The sequence below is a fragment of the Gallinula chloropus genome, assembly GCF_964237585.1.
Source record: "Gallinula chloropus genome assembly, chromosome: 8".
In the NCBI taxonomy this organism is placed as follows: Eukaryota; Metazoa; Chordata; class Aves; order Gruiformes; family Rallidae; genus Gallinula; species Gallinula chloropus.
The window spans coordinates 13,729,956-13,753,572 of record NC_140093.1 but is presented as its reverse complement, the minus strand read 5'-3'; the positions used below and the strand labels follow the sequence as shown (position 1 = coordinate 13,753,572).

General features: G+C 65.9%; 3 protein-coding genes across 4 annotated transcripts; all 3 read left to right on the top strand.

Moving 5' to 3' along the window:
* Nucleotides 1-1,620: 1,620 nt before the first annotated feature.
* On the top strand, nucleotides 1,621-9,419 carry ECE2 (endothelin converting enzyme 2; the record flags this gene model as incomplete). The annotated part of the gene is made up of 19 exons (XM_084267503.1): nucleotides 1,621-1,662; nucleotides 3,377-3,463; nucleotides 3,839-3,983; nucleotides 4,207-4,422; nucleotides 4,521-4,645; nucleotides 4,790-4,936; nucleotides 5,024-5,089; nucleotides 5,219-5,407; nucleotides 5,622-5,764; nucleotides 5,895-6,009; nucleotides 6,271-6,381; nucleotides 6,571-6,669; nucleotides 6,768-6,845; nucleotides 7,057-7,160; nucleotides 7,492-7,602; nucleotides 7,912-7,979; nucleotides 8,630-8,820; nucleotides 8,902-8,997; nucleotides 9,132-9,419. 19 exons carry the CDS (start codon nucleotides 1,621-1,623, stop codon nucleotides 9,306-9,308), a joined length of 2,310 nt encoding a protein of 769 aa, XP_084123629.1. The 3' UTR covers nucleotides 9,309-9,419.
* A 1,113-nt stretch (nucleotides 9,420-10,532) lies between these two features.
* LOC311194592 (mitochondrial ubiquitin ligase activator of nfkb 1-A-like) lies at nucleotides 10,533-12,402 on the top strand. 2 transcript variants are annotated; one of them, XM_084267739.1, is made up of 5 exons: nucleotides 10,533-10,537; nucleotides 10,865-11,008; nucleotides 11,241-11,328; nucleotides 11,410-11,530; nucleotides 11,700-12,402. In XM_084267739.1, exons 2-5 carry the CDS (start codon nucleotides 10,892-10,894, stop codon nucleotides 12,394-12,396), a joined length of 1,023 nt encoding a protein of 340 aa, XP_084123865.1. In that variant the 5' UTR covers nucleotides 10,533-10,537; nucleotides 10,865-10,891; the 3' UTR covers nucleotides 12,397-12,402. The 2 variants fall into 2 exon arrangements, with proteins under 2 accessions (XP_084123865.1, XP_084123864.1); XM_084267738.1 differs by lacking the exon at nucleotides 10,533-10,537 and adding an exon at nucleotides 10,576-10,658.
* A 6,192-nt stretch (nucleotides 12,403-18,594) lies between these two features.
* CAMK2N2 (calcium/calmodulin dependent protein kinase II inhibitor 2) lies at nucleotides 18,595-21,831 on the top strand. Its single transcript, XM_084267523.1, has 2 exons — nucleotides 18,595-18,815; nucleotides 21,350-21,831. The coding sequence occupies exons 1-2, from the start codon at nucleotides 18,647-18,649 to the stop codon at nucleotides 21,418-21,420; spliced, it is 240 nt and encodes a 79-aa protein (XP_084123649.1). The 5' UTR covers nucleotides 18,595-18,646; the 3' UTR covers nucleotides 21,421-21,831.
* The last annotated feature ends 1,786 nt before the right edge of the window (nucleotides 21,832-23,617 follow it).

Here is a 23,617-nt window from a genome sequence, read left to right as displayed (position 1 = left end):
CGCGACGGGGGGCGGGGCGAAGGGGCGGAGCCAGAGGCGGGGTGGACCCACGTGTCCCGGCGCTGCGCGGCGCCGGGCACCGGCACCGGCACCGGCGGGAGGAGCGGGGAGCGCGGAGCGCGGCCCGGCCCGGCCCGGCCCTACCGGGGAGCGCTGGCAACGGGGGCCAGGAACCCGGAGCTCCGCCAGCCTGGCACGGGGCACCGGGGCCGCCCGCGCCCGGCAAGCGAGGCAGCATTGCCGGGGCTGGCGGGCTGGGCAGGGCCCCGCCGCGGCACCGACGCCCATGGGCGCCCCCGTGCCCCTCCACCCGTGTGCCCACACGCACCCCTCCTGCGTGCCTGTGCCACGCTGTGCCCCCCGCCCCGCAGTTCAGGCGGGTGGCACTGCCTTGCCCAGCCCTGCCGGACACTGTGGGGGCACCTGACCCCCTCAAAAGGGTGGAACCCCAGGCTGTGCTCGACAGAGACCACCGTGGCACCGGGCACGGTGCCACGCGTCTCCCCCACAAACGTTTTTCAAGGCACAGCTGCCCAGGCACACGCTGCGTGCCCTGCACACCAGAGGGTAGGGAGGACCCTCCCTGCACCCCTGCAGTGAGACGCCCCCGCACACCGATACCACCCCCTGAGGTCACCTGCGGTGACAGCCTGTGCCGGGCACCCGGGGTCGGGAGGTGTGAAAGCGGGGCGTGAGGCTGCACGCACCGTCACGGCCTCGCCCGCGCTCAGCACCGCAGCCGTGACGGTGGCTGCGCCCACGTGCGCGCATGTGGCTGCGTCACGCCGGGCGTGGGGACACAGGCCTGTGGGTCACCTCGGGGTGATGGTGACGTGGGGCACGGGGGTGGAGGTGTCAGGGTATGTGCGCATCCAGCCGGGCGTGCGCCGGTGCAGCAGCGTGTGCCGGGAAGCAGAGCAGGATGTGGGGCTGCGGCTCTGTGCTGTTACCGCCCCGCGGGCACGGTGCCGGTACCCGGTGCTCCGTGATGCCATGTGCCTCCCCGGCTGCTGAAGTCCAGTCCATGTGTCCGTGTGCCGGTGCACATCACGGGTGCCCAGGTGTGAGCCCGGGCACTGCTCCCCGTGTCGGTGCGGGTGCCGGTCCGAGTGCCGGTGCGGGCGCCTCTCCCACCGGCCAGGGCGCGGGTGCCGGTGCGGCTCCCCCCGCCATCCCGGTGCCGGTGCTTCTCACCGTCCCGGTGCCGGTGGCGCTGCCGGTGCAGATACCGGCGCGGGTGCGGCTCCCGTGCGGGAGCCGGTGCGGGGCTCCTCCCGTGCGCCCGGCGGTCACCTTGGCGGCGGGGCCGGGCTGGGTGGACCGGAGCGGTGCGACCGGGCTGGGCACCGGTGCCCTCGCTCCAGCTGCCCCCGAGGCGCCGGCCCCAGCCATCCCCGCCCTGTGCTTGCGGGGTCGAGCCCAGCCGGTACCAGCCCTTCGCGGCTCCATCCCTCCGCCGCGGCGCCGTCCCTGCCCAGCCCCGGTCCCGGTCCTGGTCCCGGTGGCGGCGCGGCGCCCGGTGCGGGCCATGGCGGCGGCGGAGGCAGGCGGCGCTGCGGCGGCGGCGGGGGCCCGGCGCGGCCCGGGCGGGGAGCGGAGCTAGGTGGGAGGCGGCCTGGGATGGCCAGGATGAACGTGGCCCTCCAGGAGCTCGGACACGCCGTGAGTGCCCGGGGCAGCGGCGCGGACCGGGCCGGGGCTGGCGGCGGGGCAGGGCGGGGGCAAAGGGCGGGGAGTGGGGCAGGAGGGGGGCGCGGGGGACACCGGCTTGGGGGGGCAGAGGGGACGGTGGGTGGTCCAGGCAGAGGAGAGCCCGGCGGCTGGAGAGCTCAAGCTGCGGGACCCTGCAGGAGGAAGGGATGGGGCAGCCCTGGGTGGGGTGGGGACGGGACGAGAGCCTGGGGGATGCAGGGGGCTGCGTGGGGCCGGGACTGGGGGAACTGCGGGGCTGGAGGGTTCCGTTCCCGCCGGTGGGGCTGAGAAGGGAAGAAAGGGCTCCCCCCAAACACCTGCTTGGGGTGGGGCAGAGGTGGTTCGGAGATGGTCCCATAGACCCCGCTCCACCGAGGCATGGTGCCCACCTGGGGGATAGGGATGCTGCTCGCAGGCTGCCCCCCAAGGCAGCACCCCTGGAGGAAATAGGGCGCCCTGTCCCCGTGGGTCTCAGCCCCACGGAGAGGGCAAGAGGGTCCCCAGGACCAGATCCTGCTCCTGCCTAGAGGGTGCCGGGAGGTGCTGGGGAAGGGGTGCTGCCGACTGGTGCCTGGGAGGACAAGGACCACCCAGGAGGAGAGAGGAGCATGTTGGGGGAGGTGGTGCAGTGGGGGTGCCAGGCTGGCTGAGCTCCCACAGGATACTGAGCCGTCCCTCCTAACGCCAGCAGCTCCCAGGAACCCACAGCGGCGGGGGGCTCCTGCCAGCTGCCAACTTGTGCCCTCCTGCTGCAGTAGCACTTGGTGAAGCCCCCTCCCTGTTTGAGCAGTGTGGCAGTGGGCAGAGCTGGGCACGGGGCACTTGCTCCGTTGCTGCACTCCCTGCCCATCATCCTTCCTGGCCCCCAACACCAGCCCTGCAGGCAGCCCCGGGGGCATCCACCTCAGTCTGCAGCACAGATGGGAAGGGGACCTGCAGCCCACCCCTGCATTAACTATGAAGCCTAAGGATGGCTTGCACCCAGCAACGTTGCTGATTCTCTTCAGCCAAAGCCTCCAGCTTTTTCTTCCAGCTCCCCCTCCCACCCCACCCTCCAAGCTGCTGGCTCAGCTCCATCACATCCCTCTCGGCTGAGTCTTCATCAGCCCTCACTGTTCAGCCGGTGCATGCAGCCCCCGCAGGGCTGCCCCACAAGGCCAGGGGTGAGGGGGGTCCTACCCTGCCGGCTGACACCCCCTGTAGTGCCCACTTCCCCCCCTGCATGCTTGACTTTATGCCCTGGGCACCTCCAGGACCAAGATGGGGTGGGATGCACTTCCAGATGTTTCGGACCGGTGCACATCTGCATGGAAAGTTCCAGGCGGGGGAGGAGGGGCGAGGTAGCAGCACTAGGCAGTGGTTGCCTGGCAACGGGGACCACGTCTCCGTGGCGATGTGGCACCTGTCGGTGAGGCTGATGCCACGGCTGCCATGGTGATGCAAAGGGATGCTCCGGCACGAGCCCCCCCGCCTGGAGCTCTCCCCATGCTCCCCAGGGCCACCCAGGGCTGGAGACAGCCTCTGGGAGAGGTCCAGGAGCACCAAGGGGGGTCAGGGGCTGCCCCAGTCCCCCCTGTGCACCCACTGAGAGGGCACCAGCCCTTGCAGCAAGAGCTGGAGGGCACAGTGGGCAGGGGGCAGCCGCCCCCGTGCCCCTGTCCCAGCCTGCTCCCTCCCTCGGCAGATGCCTGACTACAAGCGTGCCACGCTGCAGGACGACGAGGGGCCCGAGCCAGCGGGGGATGCCAGCGCCTCTCCCGACAGCGTGGAGGTGAGGTCCGCCCTGGCCCCTTCATCCTGCCCCTCTCCATCCTCCCTGGCACCCCTCCTTGCCCACAGCCGGGTGGGCAGCAGGAGCGGGGCCAGGAGCAAAGCCAGCCCTGGTTGTCCCCAGGGATGTGCTGGGAGGCAGCCAAAATGCGGCAGAGAGTGTGCCTGGGCTATCATCCTTCCTTGCGGCAGTGGGGGGCTGCCAGCACCCACTGCCGGCTTGCAGGGCTGGTGCCTTGGGCACCTGCAGAGGCATGCCCTGGTCCCCACCTTGTCATGCAGCTGAGCCAGGCACTGGGGAGTGGTAGGGGAGGGAAGGGGGACCGACAAGTTTTGGTGCCTCTGTGGTGCAATGGCAGGTCTTGCTCCTGCCCAGGTGGGGTTTCGGAAGGGGCCGGGGCCGCTGCTGAGCCGCCTGGCCGCGCGTAGCCAGCTGGAGCTGGTGCTCTGTGCCGTCGCCATCTCCTTGGCCCTGCTGCTCAGCGCTGCTGTTGTCACCCTGGCCATCCAGTACCGCAGAGGTAGGGAGGGGCACCGCGGCTCTGCCGGGACAGCGGTGGCATCCCCACACTCTGGGGGGAGGGAGGGCTGGATGACACAGTGGGATGGGCAGGGATGGGTCAGTCTGGGGCTCCTGCTCTGGGTGTTCTGCCCACCCAGGGGTGCAGGCAGGGCCTGGCCTCGCTCCGTGCCTCAGTTTCCCCCAGCACACACATACAGCACTGGACATGCCTTCCCTGCCAGATCCCTCTCACAGCACATGCCTGACAGACGCCTGTGTCCGGGTGGCCAGCAAGATCCTTGAGGCCCTGGATGCAGAGACAGACCCGTGCCAGGACTTCTACCAGTACTCGTGCGGGGGCTGGATCAAGAGGAACCCGCTGCCCAATGGGCGCTCCAAATGGAGCACCTTCAACAGCATCTGGGACCAGAACCAGGCCATCATGAAGCACCTCCTAGGTAGGCACTGGGGGATTCATGGCCACCGGGGTGGTGACCCCTGGGCACAGGCGGGCAGAGCCCCGGCATCCCCAGGGCTGACCCGCAGCCTCCTGCAGAGAACGCCACCTTCAACTCCAGCAGCGAGGCGGAGCGGAAGACGCAGCGGTACTACCTGTCCTGCCTCAAAGAGCAGAGGATAGAGGAGCTGGGCTCCCAGCCCCTCATGGAGCTCATCGACAAGGTGGGCGGCCGTCCAGACATGAGCCGAGCTGTTGGGCCTAAGCCCGGTGTGTCTCCTGCTTGGCTCTTCACATTCCTGGGGAGGGGGCAGCCCTCGGGGACCGACCCTCTCCCTCCTTGAGGTACTGGGTCCATCTGCCAGCAGATTGGGGGGTGGAACATCACCGGCTCCTGGAACCAGACCAGCTTCATGGAGGTCCTCAAGATGGTGTCAGGCACGTACCGAGCAACCCCCTTCTTCACCGTGTACGTGGGCGCAGACTCCAAGAGCTCCAACAGTAACGTCATCCAGGTTGGCACCTTGGCACCGAGGGGTGGCAGACACCGTGGGGCCACCACCGGGCACCGGGCTGCCCATCCTGCCCCTTTCTCTCTCCAGGTGGACCAGTCAGGGCTTTTCCTCCCATCACGGGATTACTACCTGAACAAGACTGCCAATGAGAGGGTGAGGCTGGGTGCCAGGCAGGCTGCCTATCAGGGTGGCACAGTGCCCTGGCAGCGGGACTGCCCCCTCTACCCAGGGTGGTGGGATGAGCTGCAGCCAGGGCTGAGCCAGGGCTCGGGGTCCCACCAGGTCCTGGCAGCGTACCTGGACTACATGGTGGAGCTGGGCACACTGCTGGGGGGGGCTCCCGAGCCCACCCGCCTGCAGATGCAGCAGGTGCTGGACTTTGAAACCCAGCTGGCCAACATCACCGTGCCCCAGGCTGAGCGGCGGGACGATGAGAAGATCTACCACAAGATGAGCATTGCAGAGCTGCAGGTGAGCACAGCGTGGTGCAGCCTGGGGAACCCCGCTGGGGATGCAAGGGGATTTGTCCAGGGGTTTGGGGCAGAGGAGAAATTTGGGGTAGTGAGGCACCTTGGGACCTTTCTGAAGAGCACAGCCCCTGCCCTGGGGGGATCTTCCCGTGCTGGGCAGGATGGGGCAGAGCTGTGCCAAGCTCCCAGGTGCTGCATCCCCATGTTCCCCCCAGGCCCTTGCCCCTGCTGTTGACTGGCTGGATTACTTGTCCTATGCCCTGGCCCCGCTGGAGCTGGCTGACACGGAGCCCGTGGTGGTGTATGGGGACACCTACCTCCAGCAGGTCTCCGACCTCATCAACGGCACCGACCGGAGGTGAGGAAACTGTGAGCCCTGCACTGTGCCCCACTGAGTGCTGCCCCCATGATGGGGGCATGATCTGTGCTCACCGGTGGCTGGGACATTCCCATTGGACCATGCCCATGGCACATCTCTGCCCCTGCAGCATCCTGAACAACTACCTGATCTGGAACCTAGTGCAGAAGACAGCCTCCAGCCTGGACCAGCGCTTTGAGACGGCCCAGGAGAGGCTGCTGGAGACACTCTATGGCACCAGGAAGGTAATGGGGGGCCCCGGGACCAGCCCTCTCTGTCCCCAGCTTGGAAGCAGCCAGGACCACCCTTGTCCTTGGGATGCCCTTGGGATGCCCTTGAGATGCCAAGCTCTGGGTGCTGCAGAGGCAACCCAAGGATCATCTTTTGGGATGGGGTTTATCTGCTGAGCATGTCCCCCTTTGGGAGGGGGTAGAGCCAGGCTGGGGAAAGGAAGGGGAATGGGGAGGGGGTTGGGGGTCTCACAGACCCCCATCTCACTCCCACAGTCCTGCACGCCCCGCTGGCAAACCTGCATCTCCAACACTGATGACACGCTGGGGTTCGCCCTGGGCTCCCTTTTCGTCAAAGCCACCTTTGACCGGGACAGCAAGGCCATCGTGAGGACACTTTTGCCCCCATTCCCTCCCCATCCCTGTCTGCATGAACCCCTCCTTTCCCCACAACACTCCAGGGCTGGAAGGCGGGGAGCAGAGAAACGTGACTCCTGGCCCTGCGGAGGTCACATCCTGCTCACCCTGTCCCTGCCCGAGGGGCGGTGCGGGGGCTTCACTCCCTGCCCTCCCCAGGCTGAGGAGATGATCAGTGAGATTCGGGCAGCCTTTGAGGTGTCCCTGGACCAGCTGGACTGGATGGACGAGAAGACCCGGCAGGCTGCTAAGGAGAAGGTGACCCTAGGGAGAGCAGCGGGTGGGAGATGCCCCCACCCCCCTTCTGGGAAGCCCCCCCGGCTTCCTTGTCACTGCCGGGGCCTCTCCCCAAGCAGGCGGATGCCATCTATGACATGATCGGCTTCCCTGACTTCATCCTGGACAACAAGGAGCTGGACGATGTCTACGATGGGGTAGGGAGTCACCCAGCTTGTGGGGAGGGGGGATCTGGTCCCTACTCACACCAAGCCCTGGGGAGGGCCCATGGTGGGGTGATGTCCCTCTCTGGGGGACCCATTTGGGATGGGGCATTACAGAGAGCCACCCCGGTACCATGCGCATCCTGACCAGGGTGAGGGGAACCAGCCTGCTGGAGCCCTCCTCATCCTTCCTCTTCTCCGCCAGTACGAGGTCTCAGAGGACTCCTTCTTCCAGAACATGCTCAACTTCTACAACTTCTCGGCCAAAGTGATGGCTGACCAGCTCCGGAAACCCCCCAACCGTGACCAGTAAGGGGCAGGGTATCAGGGTGGGGGGAGCAGAGGATGTGACAAGGGCAGGATGTCACAGCTCTGTCCCCAGCACAGCCTGGGGGGCACTGGTTCACCGGGGCACAGGGCCCGGCGTCAGGTGGCTCTGCATTGTCAGTTACTGGTGGCGACTCCGGGTTGTCCCCCAGACAGGGTCCCTTTGTCACGGGGTGGGGGCAGCACTGCCAGCCCTGGGCAGGGCAGCATGGCAGGGGGGCACATGGTGGGAGGTGGCACAGGAAGGTGCCAAGGCAGGAAGGAGAAGGGACACATCCCTACCCACCCCCCTGTCCCCACCTCCTTGCCCCAGGTGGAGCATGACCCCACAGACTGTCAACGCCTACTACCTGCCCACCAAGAACGGGATCGTCTTCCCTGCTGGCATCCTGCAGGCTCCCTTCTACGCCCGCAACCACCCCAAGTGAGCTTGGCACGGGGATGGGGACATCTCCTGGGGGTGGGGGGCATGGGCTGGATCGGGGCCAGCACCCCACAGAGCCCCTCACAGTTGTGAAGCAAAGTCTTGGGGGGCTTGAGGGTCCCTCAAGGCTTTACATCCTGCAGCCAAGACAGCCTGACACGTCCTCCTGAAGCCACCAGTGTCCCCAGCAGGACTCATTCCCAGCTGGGTGCCAGCTGGAGCAGAGTCTCACTGGGTACCCAGGCTGGAGGCAGGCTGCGTTAGCATCATCCCTCCACACTTACCTGTCCCTCTCCCATGACCCCACAGAGCCCTTAATTTTGGTGGCATCGGTGTGGTGATGGGGCACGAGCTGACCCACGCGTTTGACGACCAAGGTGAGAGCCTGCGGGCAGCGCCGGCCCTGGTCCCCGTCACCTTCCTCCCCTCCCCCGGCCTCCCGCCTGCCCCCTGCACTCGGCATGGGAAGGGGGTGCCACGGGCACACGGGGGGGGTCCTGCTTTGCCATCCATTGCATCATGCGTGCTCATGCCCTCCTGGCCGCCCCCCCTTCTATCGTCCTGTCTCCCCAGGTGGCACCCGCCGATAGCTCCCCCCGGCTTCTCTGTGCAGCTTTCGCTCCATCTGCTTGGTGAGGACACGGTGTCTGCAGCCCCGGCCCCCTCCTCATCTTCCTCCCCGTGGGGCGCGGGACGGGTCCCTCTCGCATCCACTCTGCTTTGCACCTTCACTACAGTCATGGAGCTGAGATGGGGTCAATGGGGGAATTTGGGGTGACAAATCCAGTTTGGGGCAGTAGGGGTGCACCAGGGGATGGTGGGGACCCAAGCGCATGGTTGAGCCCCAGCCGGAGATCATCCGGAGCAGGGGCTGGGGGACACCATCTCCCCTTGGCACAGACCCAAGCCATCAGGTCCCCTGGTGTCCCCTGGGGCTGTCCCCACTGCACCCACCACACACAGAGCGGGAGTTCTGCAGGGGCTGGCATCCCCCCGTCCCACCCTACCCCACTGCTTGGTCCCACAGGGCGGGAATACGACAAGGAGGGCAACCTGCGGCCGTGGTGGCAGAACTCATCCCTGGAGGCCTTCAAGAACCGGACAGCGTGCATGACAGAGCAGTATGGCCGCTACACTGTCCACCGCGAGAAGGTCAACGGCCGGCAGACGCTGGGCGAGAACATCGCTGACAACGGTGGGCTGAAGGCAGCCTACAACGTGAGTGCTGCTGTCCCGAAGGGACACGGAGCTCCGTGCCTGTCTGTGCCTCTGCGGGGCTTCAAGGTGCATCTCCCACAGGCGTATAAGTCCTGGCTGCAGAAGAACGGGGAAGAGAAGCGCCTGCCAGCCCTGGGGCTCACCAACCACCAGCTCTTCTTCGTGGGCTTTGCACAGGTAGGGCAGAGTGGAACGGTGAGTTCCCCATCCGCCCCAGCCCCTCGGAACCAGTCCACAGCCACCCCCCCCCCCCATCCCACCCAAGGGGCTCTGCCTGCCCCCCATCCCTAAGGCTGCTCCCACTCTGGCAGGTATGGTGCTCCGTGCGGACACCTGAGAGCTCCCACGAAGGGCTGGTGACTGACCCCCACAGCCCCGACAAGTACCGTGTCATCGGCACCCTCAGCAACTCCCGGGACTTTGTCGAACATTTCGGCTGCCCCCTGGGCTCCCCCATGAACCCCGGCAAGCACTGTGAGGTCTGGTAGGGACGGGGAGGGTGCTGGGGACAGAGAGGACAATGCTTTGCTGTGTGTGGTTCCCCTTCCCCCTCCTCAGACACCCCCTACCCCCCCCCCTCCCGCCCCGGCTGCCGGAGCTGGCCCACGGGCAGAGAGCGGGGCCACGCCCCGGGTCACCCCCCATCGCGGTCCCCCCCAGTGCACACACCGCACGCCGCCTCGCTCCACCGCTGCCCGCCCCCCCCCCCCGCCTCCCCAGCACACACGGCCACAAACCGAGCACCCGCCGCAGCCCCCATCCACAGCCCGGGGCCGGGCACGGCCAGCATAGAAGCCGTAGCACCCCCAAAACGCAGCTCTGCACCCCAACCCTGACGGGCACAGCTCAGCCCCCACAGCACTGCCTATGTCCCCCTCCCGGGCGGGCAGGTCAGAGGGTCCCAGGGAGAGCACCACAGCCGGCAGCCCCCCCGCACCCCCCCCCCCCCCGCCGGAGATGGAGGCTGGGGGCCACCCGGCTCCCCCCCGTCCCTCGCCCCCTCCCGATCCGGCTTGGCTTCCCACCCACCTCTGCTGGGACCAGCGGGCGGCAGCGGGGGCTCCGGTGCCTTCGGCTGTGGGTGGCTGGCGCTGAGTTTATTTAACGATTAAAAGCAGTTTCCACTTAACTCCGGCGGTTGCGGGTCCTTTGCGGGTCGGGGGGTGATTCAAAGCGGGGGGGTGGGGGCGTGTGGGACACGGGCTGTCCCGTGGGACCGGAGCGGGACACGGTCCGTGCCGTGGGACCGCAGCGGGACACGAGGGACCGGAGCGGGTCAGGGGCCGCCCCGAGGGACCGAGGGATGGGAGCAGGAGATGGGGCCCCGAGGGAGGGGCGGAGAGGGGGGGGGAGCAGCCGCGCGGGAGGAGAACGGCAGCACCGGCGGGGTGGGCACGAAGTCACGGTCACGGTGGCCGTGCTGCCGCCCCTCCCCACCCCGCGCCCCCAGCCCCATGCTGGGTGCCCCCCTGCGCCCCCACACTGGGACCCCGGCAGCCGCGGGGGGCTCGCAGGGGCCGCTGGGAGTTGTAGTCGTGGCAGCGGCAGGCGCACTGCCCCGCGGGAGCCGCGGTTCGGCGCGGGGGACGCTGGGGGATGTAGTTCCGAGCAGGGCTCAGCCTACCGCCGTGCCGCGGGGCCGCACTACATTTCCCGGCAGGCAGCGCGGCGGGTCCGGGGTTCGGGCCTGGGCGCCTCCGGCTTCGGGAAAGGGGGGGTGAGGGTGGGGGCACGGGGGGCGCCGGGCCGGCGTGAGCGACAGCGGCGGGACTGGGACGGGGTGTCGGTGCCGGGACAGATCGGAGGGGCCGGGCCCGGAGCGGGGCTGCCGGGCCTAGGTGGGAGTCTGGACGCAGGGCCCGGGCAGGGTCATGGGTGCAGGGCAAGAGGGGTGACTCCGGACCCCGGCTGGGCGAGGGGCGCTGGGTCGGGCCGAGGCACCTGTGGGTGCCGGAGCTGAGCTGCTCCCAGCGCCGGGACACCCCTGCCCTGCCCCGCCGGGCCGGCACGGCCCCGTCCCCCAGCCAGTGTGCTCACCTTGCAGGCCTGCTGCACGCCCGGGCCTGGCACCATGGACGCACCAGCCATCACTCCCGGGGAGCTGCTGTGCCTGGGCTCCAGCCTCGCCTTCTCCGGCCTCTTCTACTACCTGTACAGGAAGAAAGCCAGAGTGGCGGCACGCATTCAGGTAGCCCTGTCCCTTCCTCACTGTCCTGTGCCGCTCTAGCCCAGAGCCTTTGATTTGTGTGTGCTGAGCTGGTGACTGCAGCCTGCTGCATCCTCTGCTGCTGTCATGAAGCACAAGATGAAGCAGGTCGCATCCTGCCAGAGATCCCCACAAAGCCTTGCAGGAGACACCACCTTTGCTGGCCAGCCCATTCCTTCCAGCCTGCGTTCACACTCAGTCCCTGCTCTTCCAGGAGGCCCCAAAGCTCCAGGTTGATGATGATTTACCAGCACTGGTGTCTGCAGCTGAAGGGAGGTGCCTGCCTTACGTTGCACTGGAAGGTAAGGAGACCTCGTGGCTCCACACTGGGGACAGGGACTGGGCTGTCCTCCTTTGGCCACAATGGATCCTTCTGTCCTTAGGCATAGTGCTGCCAGCCAAGGCTGTGCTGACAAGCCATTACCATGAAGGGCTGCAGGGTGTGATCCAGAAACTGCTTCTCAAAGAGCATCGTCTGATCTGGAACAGCTTGGCCAGGAGCTGGTGAGCGACGGGAGGGGACAGCAGGGGTGGGCTTGCCTGGGTGAGCCCAGATCCCATCCTCTGGGGCCACTCAAGAGGGAGAGCACGGCTCAGGTAAAGGCTTAGCCCCAGGAGCTCAGAGCTCCACCGCCTTGTCCAGACCCCAGAGCACTGTGCTCTCTGCTTGCAGGAGCGAGAGCGAGCGGGTGCTCTCAGAGCAGGTCTACACTGTCCCCTTCCTGCTGGCCTCACCAGACACCGAGGCAGTGACGCAGGTGAGCGTGGAGAGCCCGCTCCAAGCAGTCTGCCTGCCGCTGGAGACGGTGTACGAGCGGTTCCAGCAGCCAGCCCACGGCTTCCGAGACCTGCTGGGCCAGTACTTGAGCGGAGAGAAGCCCAAGGGCATCCTGGAGACGGAGGAGATGCTGCGGGTCGGGGCTGGGCTGACGGGTATCGGGGAACTGGTCCTGCACCCCGACAGCTCCCTGCACCTCCAGCCGCCGGCCCAGGGGGGCGAGTATTTCTTGTGCCTGGGGGACTGGCAGACAGTGCTGGCGGAGCTGGAGTCGGCCAGAGGGCTCTGGAAAGGGTTGGCCACGCTGTGCGCCGCCGCGGGCCTGGCCGTCCTCCTGCACGCCCTGTGCCGCGCTTACCGCCGCGCCCGCCCCAAGCAGCAGCGCGAGGACAAGGGGCCGGACAGCGAGGAGGACAGGGAGGGGGTGCCTGAGGACTCCTGTGTGATCTGCCTGACGCGGCCCCGTGAGTGCGTCCTCTTGGGCTGCGGCCACATCTGCTGCTGCTTCCGCTGCTTCCAGGCCTTGCCTGCCCGCCTCTGCCCCATCTGCCGGGGCCCCATTGACCGTGTGGTGCCACTCTACCAGGCTTGAGAGCAGCTGGGGGGTGGGGAGGGGTGGGCTCAGGGAGGAGCAGCATGAACCAAGCCTGGAGCCTGCAGAAGTCTCCTCTCCTCTCACATGCAGCTGAACCATTCCTTCCCTTTCTATAGGAGGGAAGGTCCTGGTGTGCCTCCCTGTCTGTTTTTGCAAGGGGCAGGGTGGGAGAGGGAGAGTTCTAGCCTTTTCATCCCTTCTGTGTCTGCCAGAGGGACCTCTTCACCCCCCCCCAACATGGGGGAAAAGGTCTTAATGTCTGGGTTGAAGAGCCACATCCCTAGCCCCAGACATCTCTGGCAAGTGGCAGTTTGACCCACACCCCTTTTCCAACCCTGACTCCCCCAAAGCCATGCAGGACTTTTCCCTTGTTTGGATTTATACCTGGGGAGGATAGGGGGGGAAGCCTCAGCCCCCAAGCCAGGTGGGCGACAGAGACCCACCCCTCCCCACAGTGACACACCTTGGTGCCACCTTTGCGTGTTCCCCCTGAAATCCATGTGCCTACAGCCACTGCCTGGACAGCTCAGGGCCAGCTGGAGGCTGGCAGGGATGAAGTACACCCACCTTCACCGGTTGCTGTGCCACCCAGGGAGGGGACCAGCATCCCTCCATCCCTACCTGCAGGGTCCCTGCTCTCCTTTGGGAGCAGGGGGACAGCTCTGGGGCACCCTGGAGCCTGCCCATGCCTCCAGCCCCCACCACGCTCAGCTTTCCTGCCTCCTCCCAGCCAGGAGTAGTTGGCAGCCGTGTGTGGAGCAATAAAGCCAAGGAGCTGAGCTTGGCCTCGCCTCTTCCTTCGCGCTCTGAGGTCAGGGGATGCACTGGTGGCCAATGCGCTCCCCGAGGGAGCCAGCCTGGGGCACATTGAGCAGCAGGGGGTGGGCAGAGAACCCCTGGCCCTGGTGCAGGGGGTATACAGTCTGAAAGAGGGGGACGAACAGGACTGTTGCCAAGGCAAGTGTGCTCCTCCGGTTTCCATGGTAACCGCTCCCCTGGACCGCTCCCCATCACTGCCTGGCTGCAGTTGCCCAGGCAACCCACGGGCTCTCCTGACTCCTGCGGCTTTGGGGCACCCAGGATTTGGGGGTGGGGAGGTGGGAGAAGGTTTCAGCACTGGCAGCCAAAGATCAGCGTTGGGGTGGGGGTGATGTGCCCCTCCCCTCTCTGGGGCAGCATCCCCCATTGCGACCAGTTTGAGGCTGGGAGCTTGCCTGGGGTGACAGTGCCCCTGTGACCTTGCCCACCTTACCCCCCCCGCCCAGGGCCTGTAGCCAGCTGTGATGCCCCAGAGAACCCAGTGAAACCTCCTGGGATCCATGTGCGTTTTTAGGGTGCACGGAGGTCCCTTCCTCTCCACCCCTCCAGTCTCCCAGCCCATCCTCTTCCCCAGACCAGCACGGTGACTGCCACGCTGCAGAGTGAGCAGTGGGGCCTGGGTGTCCCCCCCTCCTCCCCTCCCCAGAACTGGGCATCCTCCCCGCAGCAGGAGGGATTTCGGGAAGGCGATAAATACCAGATGGGAGAAGGCTGGGCTGCCAGGAACACACTCCCTGCGTGCCAAGAGCTGCTGGCGCGCGTGGGCGCGTGGGTCGGGGAGGGTGGGGGGTGCCCGTGCTCCCTGTGACTGCTCGCCTTGTTCCCCAGGGCCTGGCAGCCAGCCAGGGATGGTGACAGAGAGGGACCTGCAGCCACACACTCCCCTCCGGCCCCACAGGTGCTGAGGGTGCCCAGGGCAGGGGGTACATCCCCAGTGACACCCCATGGTGGGGCACAGGGTACCCTATACCCCTCGCTGGGGTCTCTGCTACCCCCGGGACACAGACCCTGCTGAGCAGCCCTGCCTGGCGCTGCTCTGGGCAGCAGTGTGACTCAACCCAAGCACTCAGCTCACCGCCAGCCAAAGCCTCACCACGCCAAACCGCCCGGCACAGAGGCTGCCCGGCCGTGCCGCAACGCCTGTGCCCCCAGGCGACCCCACTGTCATCTGTGTCCCCCCGCTTTGCCAGGAGGTTGTGGCTGGGACCAGGACAGCAGGGAGCTCACAGTGCCTGGGCTGAGCCCTGCCCAACCTCCCTCCCCATCTCACAGGGCCCAAGAGGGGGACCCATGCATTCTGCCAGCTGCCCCCTTGCTGCCGGGTCCCCATGGGTGCCAGCCCATGGCCCCCACCACCAGGGCTGGCAGCACACTCCCACCTGCCTCCCTGTCTGTTGTCATGGTGACCAGAGATGTGGTGACAGACGAGGATGGAGCCTCACACCCCAGCAGTGCTGTGCACCCTCCCGATGGGGTCAGCCTCCCTCACTCTCCTATTCCCCTCAACTCCAGCCCTGGGCAAGGGACACTCTGATGCTCCTGCCCCAGGCAGTGTGCTTGGGGGTGGGGCATCTGCTCAGATGCAGTCATGGCATCGCTGGGACCATAGCTGTGCCCCTGGGAGCTCACGTGAGGGATGGGGACAACACCCTCCCCCTTCCACCTGCCCCAACTTACACTGGGAATCCCCTCAGGATCACCCTCTTCCCAAAGCTGGGCTGTGTGCTGAGAAAAGACAAACTCATCTCACTAGTGACAAGCTGCCAGATGGCTCCAGCTCTCCTGTGAAGGCTTCAGCCCTTCTTCCCCAGGAAAGGTGCTTCCCCTCCAGGGAGGGCTTTTTGGCCTCACCTTCCCCATCACTGGCTGCAGAGACACAGCCGCTGTCCCGTGCTTGGCCTGGGTTCCCCCCACAGAACTCCTGCAGAGCAGGGTGCCCATCCCTTGTCCCCCAACATCTCTTCACTGCAGTGACAAGGGGCACCACAACCATCAGCACATGTGGCCATCCCCACAACCCGCACCCAGCCCCAGTGTGTGTCTCCACTCCCCCAAAACTCCCGTACAAAGGAGCTGCCCGAGCACTGTGCAGGCACGGTGGGATCCCCACCCAGGCTCTGCCTTTGGCCACCCGAGCTGGTGGTGATATGATACCCGAGGGGCAGACATCCCTGACCTTCCTGGTGACCTTTACGGGTTCCCCCATGCAGGACCGGGGGGGGGGCTTGGAGAGGAGCTGTGCTGACAGCAGGGAGCTGGCACTCAGTGAGGCCCCCGGGCTGCAGCTGCCACGGAGCAGAAGTGCCATTTCACGTTTCTTGGCAGGGCTGAAGCAGCACAGATGGAGGCACCAGAGCCAGCCCCCAGGCACGCCTCTGCAGACCCCAGCCCCACGGGGCCAGCCCTGGGTGCTCTCCACCCTCGGTGACAGCACTGACAGGTTCCCAAACCTGCACTGGAGAAAGCCCTGGGTCTGGTGGCTGATGCCTCATGCCTCCTCTGAGCCGTGTTTCATCAAGCCAGGGACTGTCAGGCCACTGACCCCATCCCTGCCAGGCCTTGGGGACCACCAGATGCTCTCAGACCACCAGTCTGGGTCACTGCCTGGGAGTCCCTGCAGAACCTGAGCAGGACACATCCCACCACAAGCTGTTTGCACACACACAGGGTGTTTCTCTGCTGTAAACCACCTGAAGCAGAGAACCCCTTCACCCCCACAAAAACACCCAGAGCCAGCACCCAAACCTCCACCAAAGGCTCGGGGCAGCACCCAGATGTGGGGCTTGGCCATGACAGGTGACAGTGGGCTCGTGGAGCACCACTTGAGGCCAGGTGAAGCAGCATAACCTCTATTGCCAGCCCCACTGCGGCCAGAAGCCCAGCTGTGTGCCCCCTGCCCAGCCCCATATCCATCCCAGGGGGATCAGGGCTGGCCTCCAGCCTTTGCATCACCTGCAAGGTGCCCCAGCTCAGGGGCTGCAGCCCAAGTTTAAGGAGCCAGGGCAGGAGACACCTGCTTCCTGCTCCCCTCCTCTTCGTGCTGGAGCTGGCTTTGTGTCGGACAAAAGGCTGCAAAGGAAGCGAGAAAGCAGATTACGTGGCTGCTAAAAGGCGGATAAGGAAGGTGGGATAAGAGCCAGGGGAAGGAAGAAGCTCTGTCTGGCTCACCATGGGATGCACTGGCGGGGGCTGAGGGTCTCTCCTGCATCGCCCTGCTCACCCACCCACATTCAGGTCCCTGTTACCTCCTTTCCCTGGGGATTCATGCCCTGCAGCACCCTTGGGAAACCAGAGACATCCCAAGGAGATGCAGTGCCCAGAGGCACAGCACTGTCCTGTCCCACCTACAGCCTGCTGTGCCAGCGCAAATCCAGTTCTCCTCTTGCCTGGCCAGAGGGTCCCTTCCGCACCCCAAAACCCTCACCAGCCCCAGATGTCTCCCCCCCCAAACCACAGCCAAACTAAGCAGCGACTCCAGGGGCAAGGCGCTGTACGGATACAGGTGTGGGATAAGCAGGGCCATTCCCAGGGTGACCCTTCTCCAGCCTCTTCCCTAGAGCCCGTGGGGCTGGGAACCCTCCCGCAGCGCAGCACCGGCCCCCCTCACATCCCACACAGCCCATCTGCTCCTCTTCTCGCTCCCCCCCGGCCCTGTGCGTGCCACGGCCTGCCTGTCCCTGCCCACGGGCAGCGGCACGTGGGCCGGGCGGTGGGGAAAGCAGGCCACATCTCAGCGTGGGCCTCTCGCCTATTTTCCCAGGCGCTTTTTGTGCGGGAGCGGAAGCCGTCACATGAAAAAGTTCAAGCTGGTTCCTCAGCAAAGGCAGAAGACCAGGCATCCGTGCCCTGTCCGTCCCCATCTCTGCTCTGGGAGGGGATAGCGGAGCCCCATGTTCCGCAGAGCCCAGCACAAAGGGAGAGGCATGGCTGAGCCTTTCCCAAAATAGAAGTACCTGCCCTCTCCCACCGACCAGCCAGGCTGACGTTCTGCAGCACCTTTCAACAGGATCTCAGGCTACAGAGATGCTGGCATGGAAAGATGGACCACGGGGCTGCCTGTAAAACCCCACTCTTGCTGCCTCCAGAAATTCTCATAGGACTCACACATGTCACAGCCCAACACACCCACACGAGCAAGGGGGTCTGGATAGGAGGAGGCAGTGGGAACAGAGCTGCCCCATGGCAGGCTGCCCCTCTCCAACTAACCTGTGGTAGTACTAGAGCAACCATCCTCATCCATGGGCCAGCCAGATCCCCAAGCAAGGAGCAGCAGGCCCAGTCTGAGCTTAAATAGACCCCCCAGCACCAGGTGATTGGGAATGGGGGTCCCAGGTGAGGTCACTCAAGGCTATGGGTGCCAATTATTGCAATTGCTGCCCTGGCAGCTGAAATGCAGGAGGAGACATCAAGGGTGGGTCTGGGACAGGGGTGTGTAGAGGGGACACAAATGGGGCTCTGGTGGGGACATTGGGGCTCTCTTGTAGGTGTCTCTTTGCTGACCCATGGCAGGTCCCGTGAGGAATGGCTCCACTTTCCCCTCATCCGCAGAAAGCCCCAGGGAAGGGCAGATCCATGGGGCAAGGGACATCCTGGAGCACGGTCCGTATGAGACCACGTTCATGGGCATCTGCAGAATCACCCCGTGTGCCCCTGCCGCCCTGCAAACCGGCATGTGTGTCCATACACATGCACATGTGTGTGCTGGGATCCACACATGAAGGGCCAAGGGGACTGATGGGGTTGGGGCCCTGAGAGTGGTGGGGGGCTGTGGGAGGGGGTGCCTGGGTGAGTTTTGGGCAAGGGGCACAGGTGGAAGGCTGGGGGCAGCCTGGCTGGGGAGACCCAGCGGAGAAGCTGGTCTGGGAGAGCTGGGGGGCTTGAGCCTGGCGGGGCTGCAGGGGATTGGGAACCGTTTTGGGGGTGTTCAGAGTGGTCTGGGGGGTCGGCACAGGGTGTTGGTGGGGCTGTTTGGCATCACCTTGGCGTGCTGGGGGAGGGCTTGGCTGTGCCCGGTGGTCCTCAGCTGCCTGATGTGGGGGTACATGGCTGCGCCAAGGGCTGCGCGCTCCACAGGGGTACTCCGTGTTTGGGGGCACCCCCGAGCGGGGGAGACCACCCCGGCAAGGAAGTACCGAGGGGACCAGCCAGCGATGGGGCCGGGGCTGGGGCGGGGGGATCTCCCCCGGGTCCCCCCTCCCATCCCAAGCGGGTGGGCGCCGGGCACCCAGCCGCAGGGGACCCTGTCCCTGTCCCGTCCGTGCCGGGCCGGGCCGCGGCGCTCCGGAGCCGCCCCCCGCCGGGGGGGTCCCCGCTCCCCCCGGATGCATGACTTCATCCTTCCGCCCGGGTTTCCTCCCCGCCGCCGCCGCCGCCGCCGCAGACCGGCTCCCGGCTCGGCGCGGCGCGGCTCGGCCCGCTCGGCCCCGCCATGTCGCAGGTGCTGCCCTACGGCGAGGACAAGGTGGGCCGCTACGGCGCCGAGCCCGAGGCAGGGGAGCTGCCCTTCAGCTGCCGCCTCCAGGACACCAACGCCTTCTTCGGGGGCAACCAGGGCAAGCGGCCCCCCAAGCTGGGACAGATCGGCCGCGCCAAGAGAGGTACCGCCCGACACCACCCCACCCCCCCAACCCCCCCGCTTCTGTCCCCCCCCGACCCCCGCCTCAGCCCCACGGCATCCCCGGCGCTGCCCCGCGGCATCCCCGGGACCCCCCGCATCTGCCCTTGCGGCATCCCCGGCATCCCCGGCGCTGGTTCTCGCGTCTCCGGCGCTGCCCCACGGCATCCCCGGGACCCCCGGATCTGTCCCTGTATCCCCGGCGCTGCCCCACGGCATCCCCGGGACCCCCGGATCTGTCCCTGCATCCCCGGCGCTGCCCCACGGCATCCCTGGGACCCCTAGATCTGTCGCTGCATCCCCGGCGCTGCCCCACGGCATCCCCGGGACCCCCGGATCTGCTTTTCCATCCCCAGCTTTGCCCCGGGACCCCCGGATCTGCCCCGCCGCTGCTCCCCGGCATCCCCGGCACCGGCCCTCGCATCCCCAGCGCCGCCCCACATCGCCCTCGGGACCCTTGATTCTGCCCCTGCCTCCCCGGTTTCCCGGCACTGGCCAGTACACCCCCGGCACCATCGGCATCGCCCCACAGCATCCCCGAGACTGCCGGCTCTGCCTTGCATCCCCGGTGCTGTGCCCTGGCACCGCCGGCACTGCCCCCCAGCATCCCCAGCTCTGCCCCCCAGCATCCCCGGCTCTGCCCCCGGCATCCCCAGAATCTCCGCTTCTGCCCCACATCACCCCCGGCATTGTTCCCTGGGACCGCGGCCACCCCTGGGACCCCCAGCTCTGCGACCAGCCCCCAGTGCTGCCCTAGAACCGCAGGCCCCCCCCGTCTTTACCCCCCCGTCCCCGTCCCCAGCTCTAGACGCCAGCGCTGGCCCCCTCAGTGCTGCCCCACACCCCCCGCAGCATCCCTGGGGCTGCCCCCGGGACTACCCTGCAGCATCCCTGGGGCTGCCCCCGGGACTATCCTCAAGCATCCCTGGGGCTGCCCCCTGGCACAGCTGCGAAAGCCCCCGGGACCCCCCGGAACTGCTCTTCATCACCACTGGGATTGCCCCCACATCCCCTTGGACTGCCCCTCCTCACCACTATAAACAAGCACCCCCCAGCATCACCAGGACCGTCCCCCCAAACCCATAAACCGCTCTCCCTCCCTCCACATCTCTGCCTGCCGCAGAGACCCCCATCAGCAGCCACCGGCAACACTGATCAACAAACATCCCCCCACCCCCCCCATTTACTGTCCCCTAGGACTCCGTGTATGCCCCCCTCCCATGCTCTACTGCCCGCTGCAGAGACCCCTATCAGTAGTGCCCCTGCTTCCACCTGGACCCAAATAAATGTCCCCCCTCCTCTAAACCCCAATCTGTCACCATCAATCCTCCCCAATGCCTTGGGGACCCCCAAGAACAGCCCCTGCCTTCCCTACAGCCCCCATCCCAGCTGCTTGGGGGAACCCCATAGGCAAACACCCTCCTTTAATTGCAGGGGCAAAAGTGCAGGGGGAACAGACCCCCCCCCCAGCCCCGAGGGGGGGATGAGCTGGTGCCTGCTCCACCTGACCCCCTTACGGTGGTGGTGGATGGGTCTAGCAGACCCCCCCGGGGCTGATGGGGGGATCCAATTCCCCCTCGGTACCCTCGGTAGTGATGGGTGGGGGGGAGTGCTCCCCTGGTGATGCTGGTAATGGGAAGAGAGGGGTCCAATCTGTCCCCAGGGTGGCAGTGGGGGGGGTTGCTGCACACCCCAGTAATGGTGTTGGGGGGGTGGTGTTTCTGTCCAGCACCCCTGAGGGTGATGTTAGTGGGAATCTGCCCAGCTGGTGATGTTGATGTGTGTGTGGGGGTGTCTGTATGGCCCCCCCGATGGTGGTGTTGATAGGGGTCTGTCCATCCCCTCAGTGGTGATGCTGATGGGGGGGGAGGGCTCAGCGGGTGATGCTGACGGGGGCTGTCTGGAGGTTGATGCTGACGGTGGGGCTGTTCAGCCCCCCACGGTGCTGCTGTCGGTGGGGGTCCCTGCTATGCTGACGGGTGCTGTCCGGCTCCCCCGGCGGTGATGCCGATGCTGTGGGGGGGGTGTGGGGGGGTGTCCTGCGCAGCGGGTGATGCTGACAGGGGTCTGGCTGCCACCCCCGCCGAGCTGGCGTTGCCCCCCCCACCCTCGCTGGGTCATTACCCATTCCAGTCCTGTTGCTCTCATCAGCGCCTGCCGCAGAGAGGAGGGGGGGGTCCTTCCTGGTCTTTCCTGTCCCCCCCCCCTTTCCCAAACCACCCATCCAGCTGGCTGCGGGGTGGGGGGTTGGGGGGAGGATGCTGCCCCTACCCAAGCCGCGCAGGGGGGGCGATCCCCCCCCTCCCCGTCCCATCCCCATTTCACCCTCCCGCACCCATTCACCCTGCTCCCCAACATTTGCGGGGCGGGGGAGGAGGGGGGGGTGCCACATCTGTATCCCTCCCGGGGCGGCGAATGGGGCGAGAGCCGGGGCGGGGAGGCGGGGGCAGGGACTGGGCTGGTGTCCCCTCGCCAACGCGCCCCCCCCCCGCCATCATCCCCCGCCTGTCCCCGCAGTGGTGATCGAGGATGACCGGATAGACGAGGTGCTCAAGGGCATGACGGAGAAGTCGCCGCCGGGGGTGTAAGCCGGGACCCGCCGCCAGGACCCGCAGGCCGAGCCCTGCTCCCAGCCCGCCCGGCCCCGCATGCTGGCTGGGCCGCCGACCGGAGGGGGAGGCCGTGCCCGTGGCCCCCCCCCCGCCCCGGCCCGGCCCGGGGGGGGGGCCTCTGCGGCCGCCGCCACCACCACCACCACCACCCCCCTACCCCCCGAGCCATGCACTTTACCCCTCCGCCTTCCCCGGGGAGGGGGGGATTGGGGGTGGGGATGGGGGGAGTGTGGGGACAACACCCGCCGAACCCCACGCCCTGGGCAAAGACCCCCCCCCTCCATCCTCCCCGGGGAGGGTCCAGCTCCCTGCTCCACGGCGCGTCCCCCCCCTCACATCCTCCTTAGCGGGATGGGGGGGGATGTTCCCAAATCCCGGGTGGGATCTGACCCCACAAGCGGGGAGAGGAAGGAGGGGGGGTTAGGGGGGAGGAGGCGGGGGGAGCGCTGCTGTCCAGAGACATTTTTTGCTCCATCGTTTTTTGCATGAGCTTGGTGGCCCGGGCGCCCGGCCCTGGGGCCGAGGGTCAGCCCCACCACTCCGGCACGCTTCTTTTTAAACAGAAAACTCCTCATATTTGTATTTTTATATCCGAATCTTTGTTAAAAACGATCTGCTGACGTCGAGATATGTCGAAGTAACCGCATCGGGATAACCAAGCAAACAAACAAACAAACAGACAAGAAAACAAGAAAAAAAGGAAAAAAAGCAAAAAAAAAAAAAGGAAAAAAAAAAAAGGTTCATATTTTTTTCCATAAGAAAAAAAAAGACAAAAAAAGAAGAAAAAACCGAAGAGGGGGGGGCGGGAAATAAAGGGAGGGGTGAGAAAGATGGAGCTCGAGGAAAGCCGAAGATGTGGGGAGGGGAGTAGGGACACCCCCCACCTCTAGCCCAAACCCCACCGCCAGCAACGGGACCGGCCGGAGGGTTTGGCAGCACCATCGGCCACCACAACCCCCTCCCCACAGCCCTGTGGGTGCTCGAGGTCGGGGGGGGGGGTGGGGAGTGGTCCCAGCGCTGCCCCACGCTCGAGGGGAGTGTGGCTGAGGAGGGGGGCGTGGGGAGGGTAGGGATCGGCCTGAGTCGTTGTTTTTAATTTTGTACTTTAATTTAATTTTATTTTTTAAGAAGCTTCTTGGGGGGTCTGATGTGCATGAGAAACTCGTCATCTTTTTCAATAACCTACGAGTGGCATTTATGGAGACGACGACGCAAAAAAAAAAACCCAACGAAAACCCCAACCACAACAACAACAACAACAACAAAACACCAAACAGAAAACCCAGAAAAAAATACAAAAAAAAGAAAAAGGAAAAAAAAAAAAAAAAAAGATACTTGTGTCATGATGTTCTACGGATGATCCATTGTAAATTTAAACGCCATTTTTCACTGTACTGGTGAACAAAATGCGATGAATAAAATACCTTCATGTATCGAGGCGAGGCCGGCAGTCACTTGCTCCTTTCTGTCCCTCCCAAGCACCAGCTGGTTTTTGGGGTGCCTGCAGGATGGGGTGGCATGGTGGCGGGTAGGGGGCTGGCCCTGGAATCCTTTGCCAGCTCCCAGCGTGGGGGGAGCCACCGGCTGACCCACATAAGCCTTTTGCCAGAAATAGCGGCCTGGTGGTCACGCCTCTTCGGTGTGTTACCCTCCCTCCAAAAAGGGGTCCTCTCTGTGTTCTGTGTGTGTCTCCCCCTGCCCTGCAGTGTCACCCACCCAAAGAGCCCCTGGGGACACCCCCAGTAGCACCCGCTGCAGTGGCCACCCAGGCACAGCCAGCCCTGGCACAGCCCTGGCACAGCTGCCAGCCCCAGGCCAGCCACGATACACCAGGGTTGTCACCGCAGCCGGCGTGGAGTGGGACAGGGGTGGATGTGCCACCTTGCCCACACATGTGCCCTGCCATGCCCCCAGCCCTACAGTGGCACGTCCCAGCCTGGACCCCCCAGCCCCAGGCTGAGTCTGGGAGCGGGGTGACAAGGACAGCATGCCCTTGTGCAGCCCCACAGCCAAGGAGGCTAGTTTGAGGGTGCAGTGGCAGGATGGGGGGCAGCAGGGACCTTCATCCTACCACCTGCACCCAGTACCAGCATCCCTCATCCTGCCTGCAGCCTCTGCTGGGGGGGGTGGGGGGGGAAGGGAGCCGCTCCCCACAAGATGGATGGGTGGAATT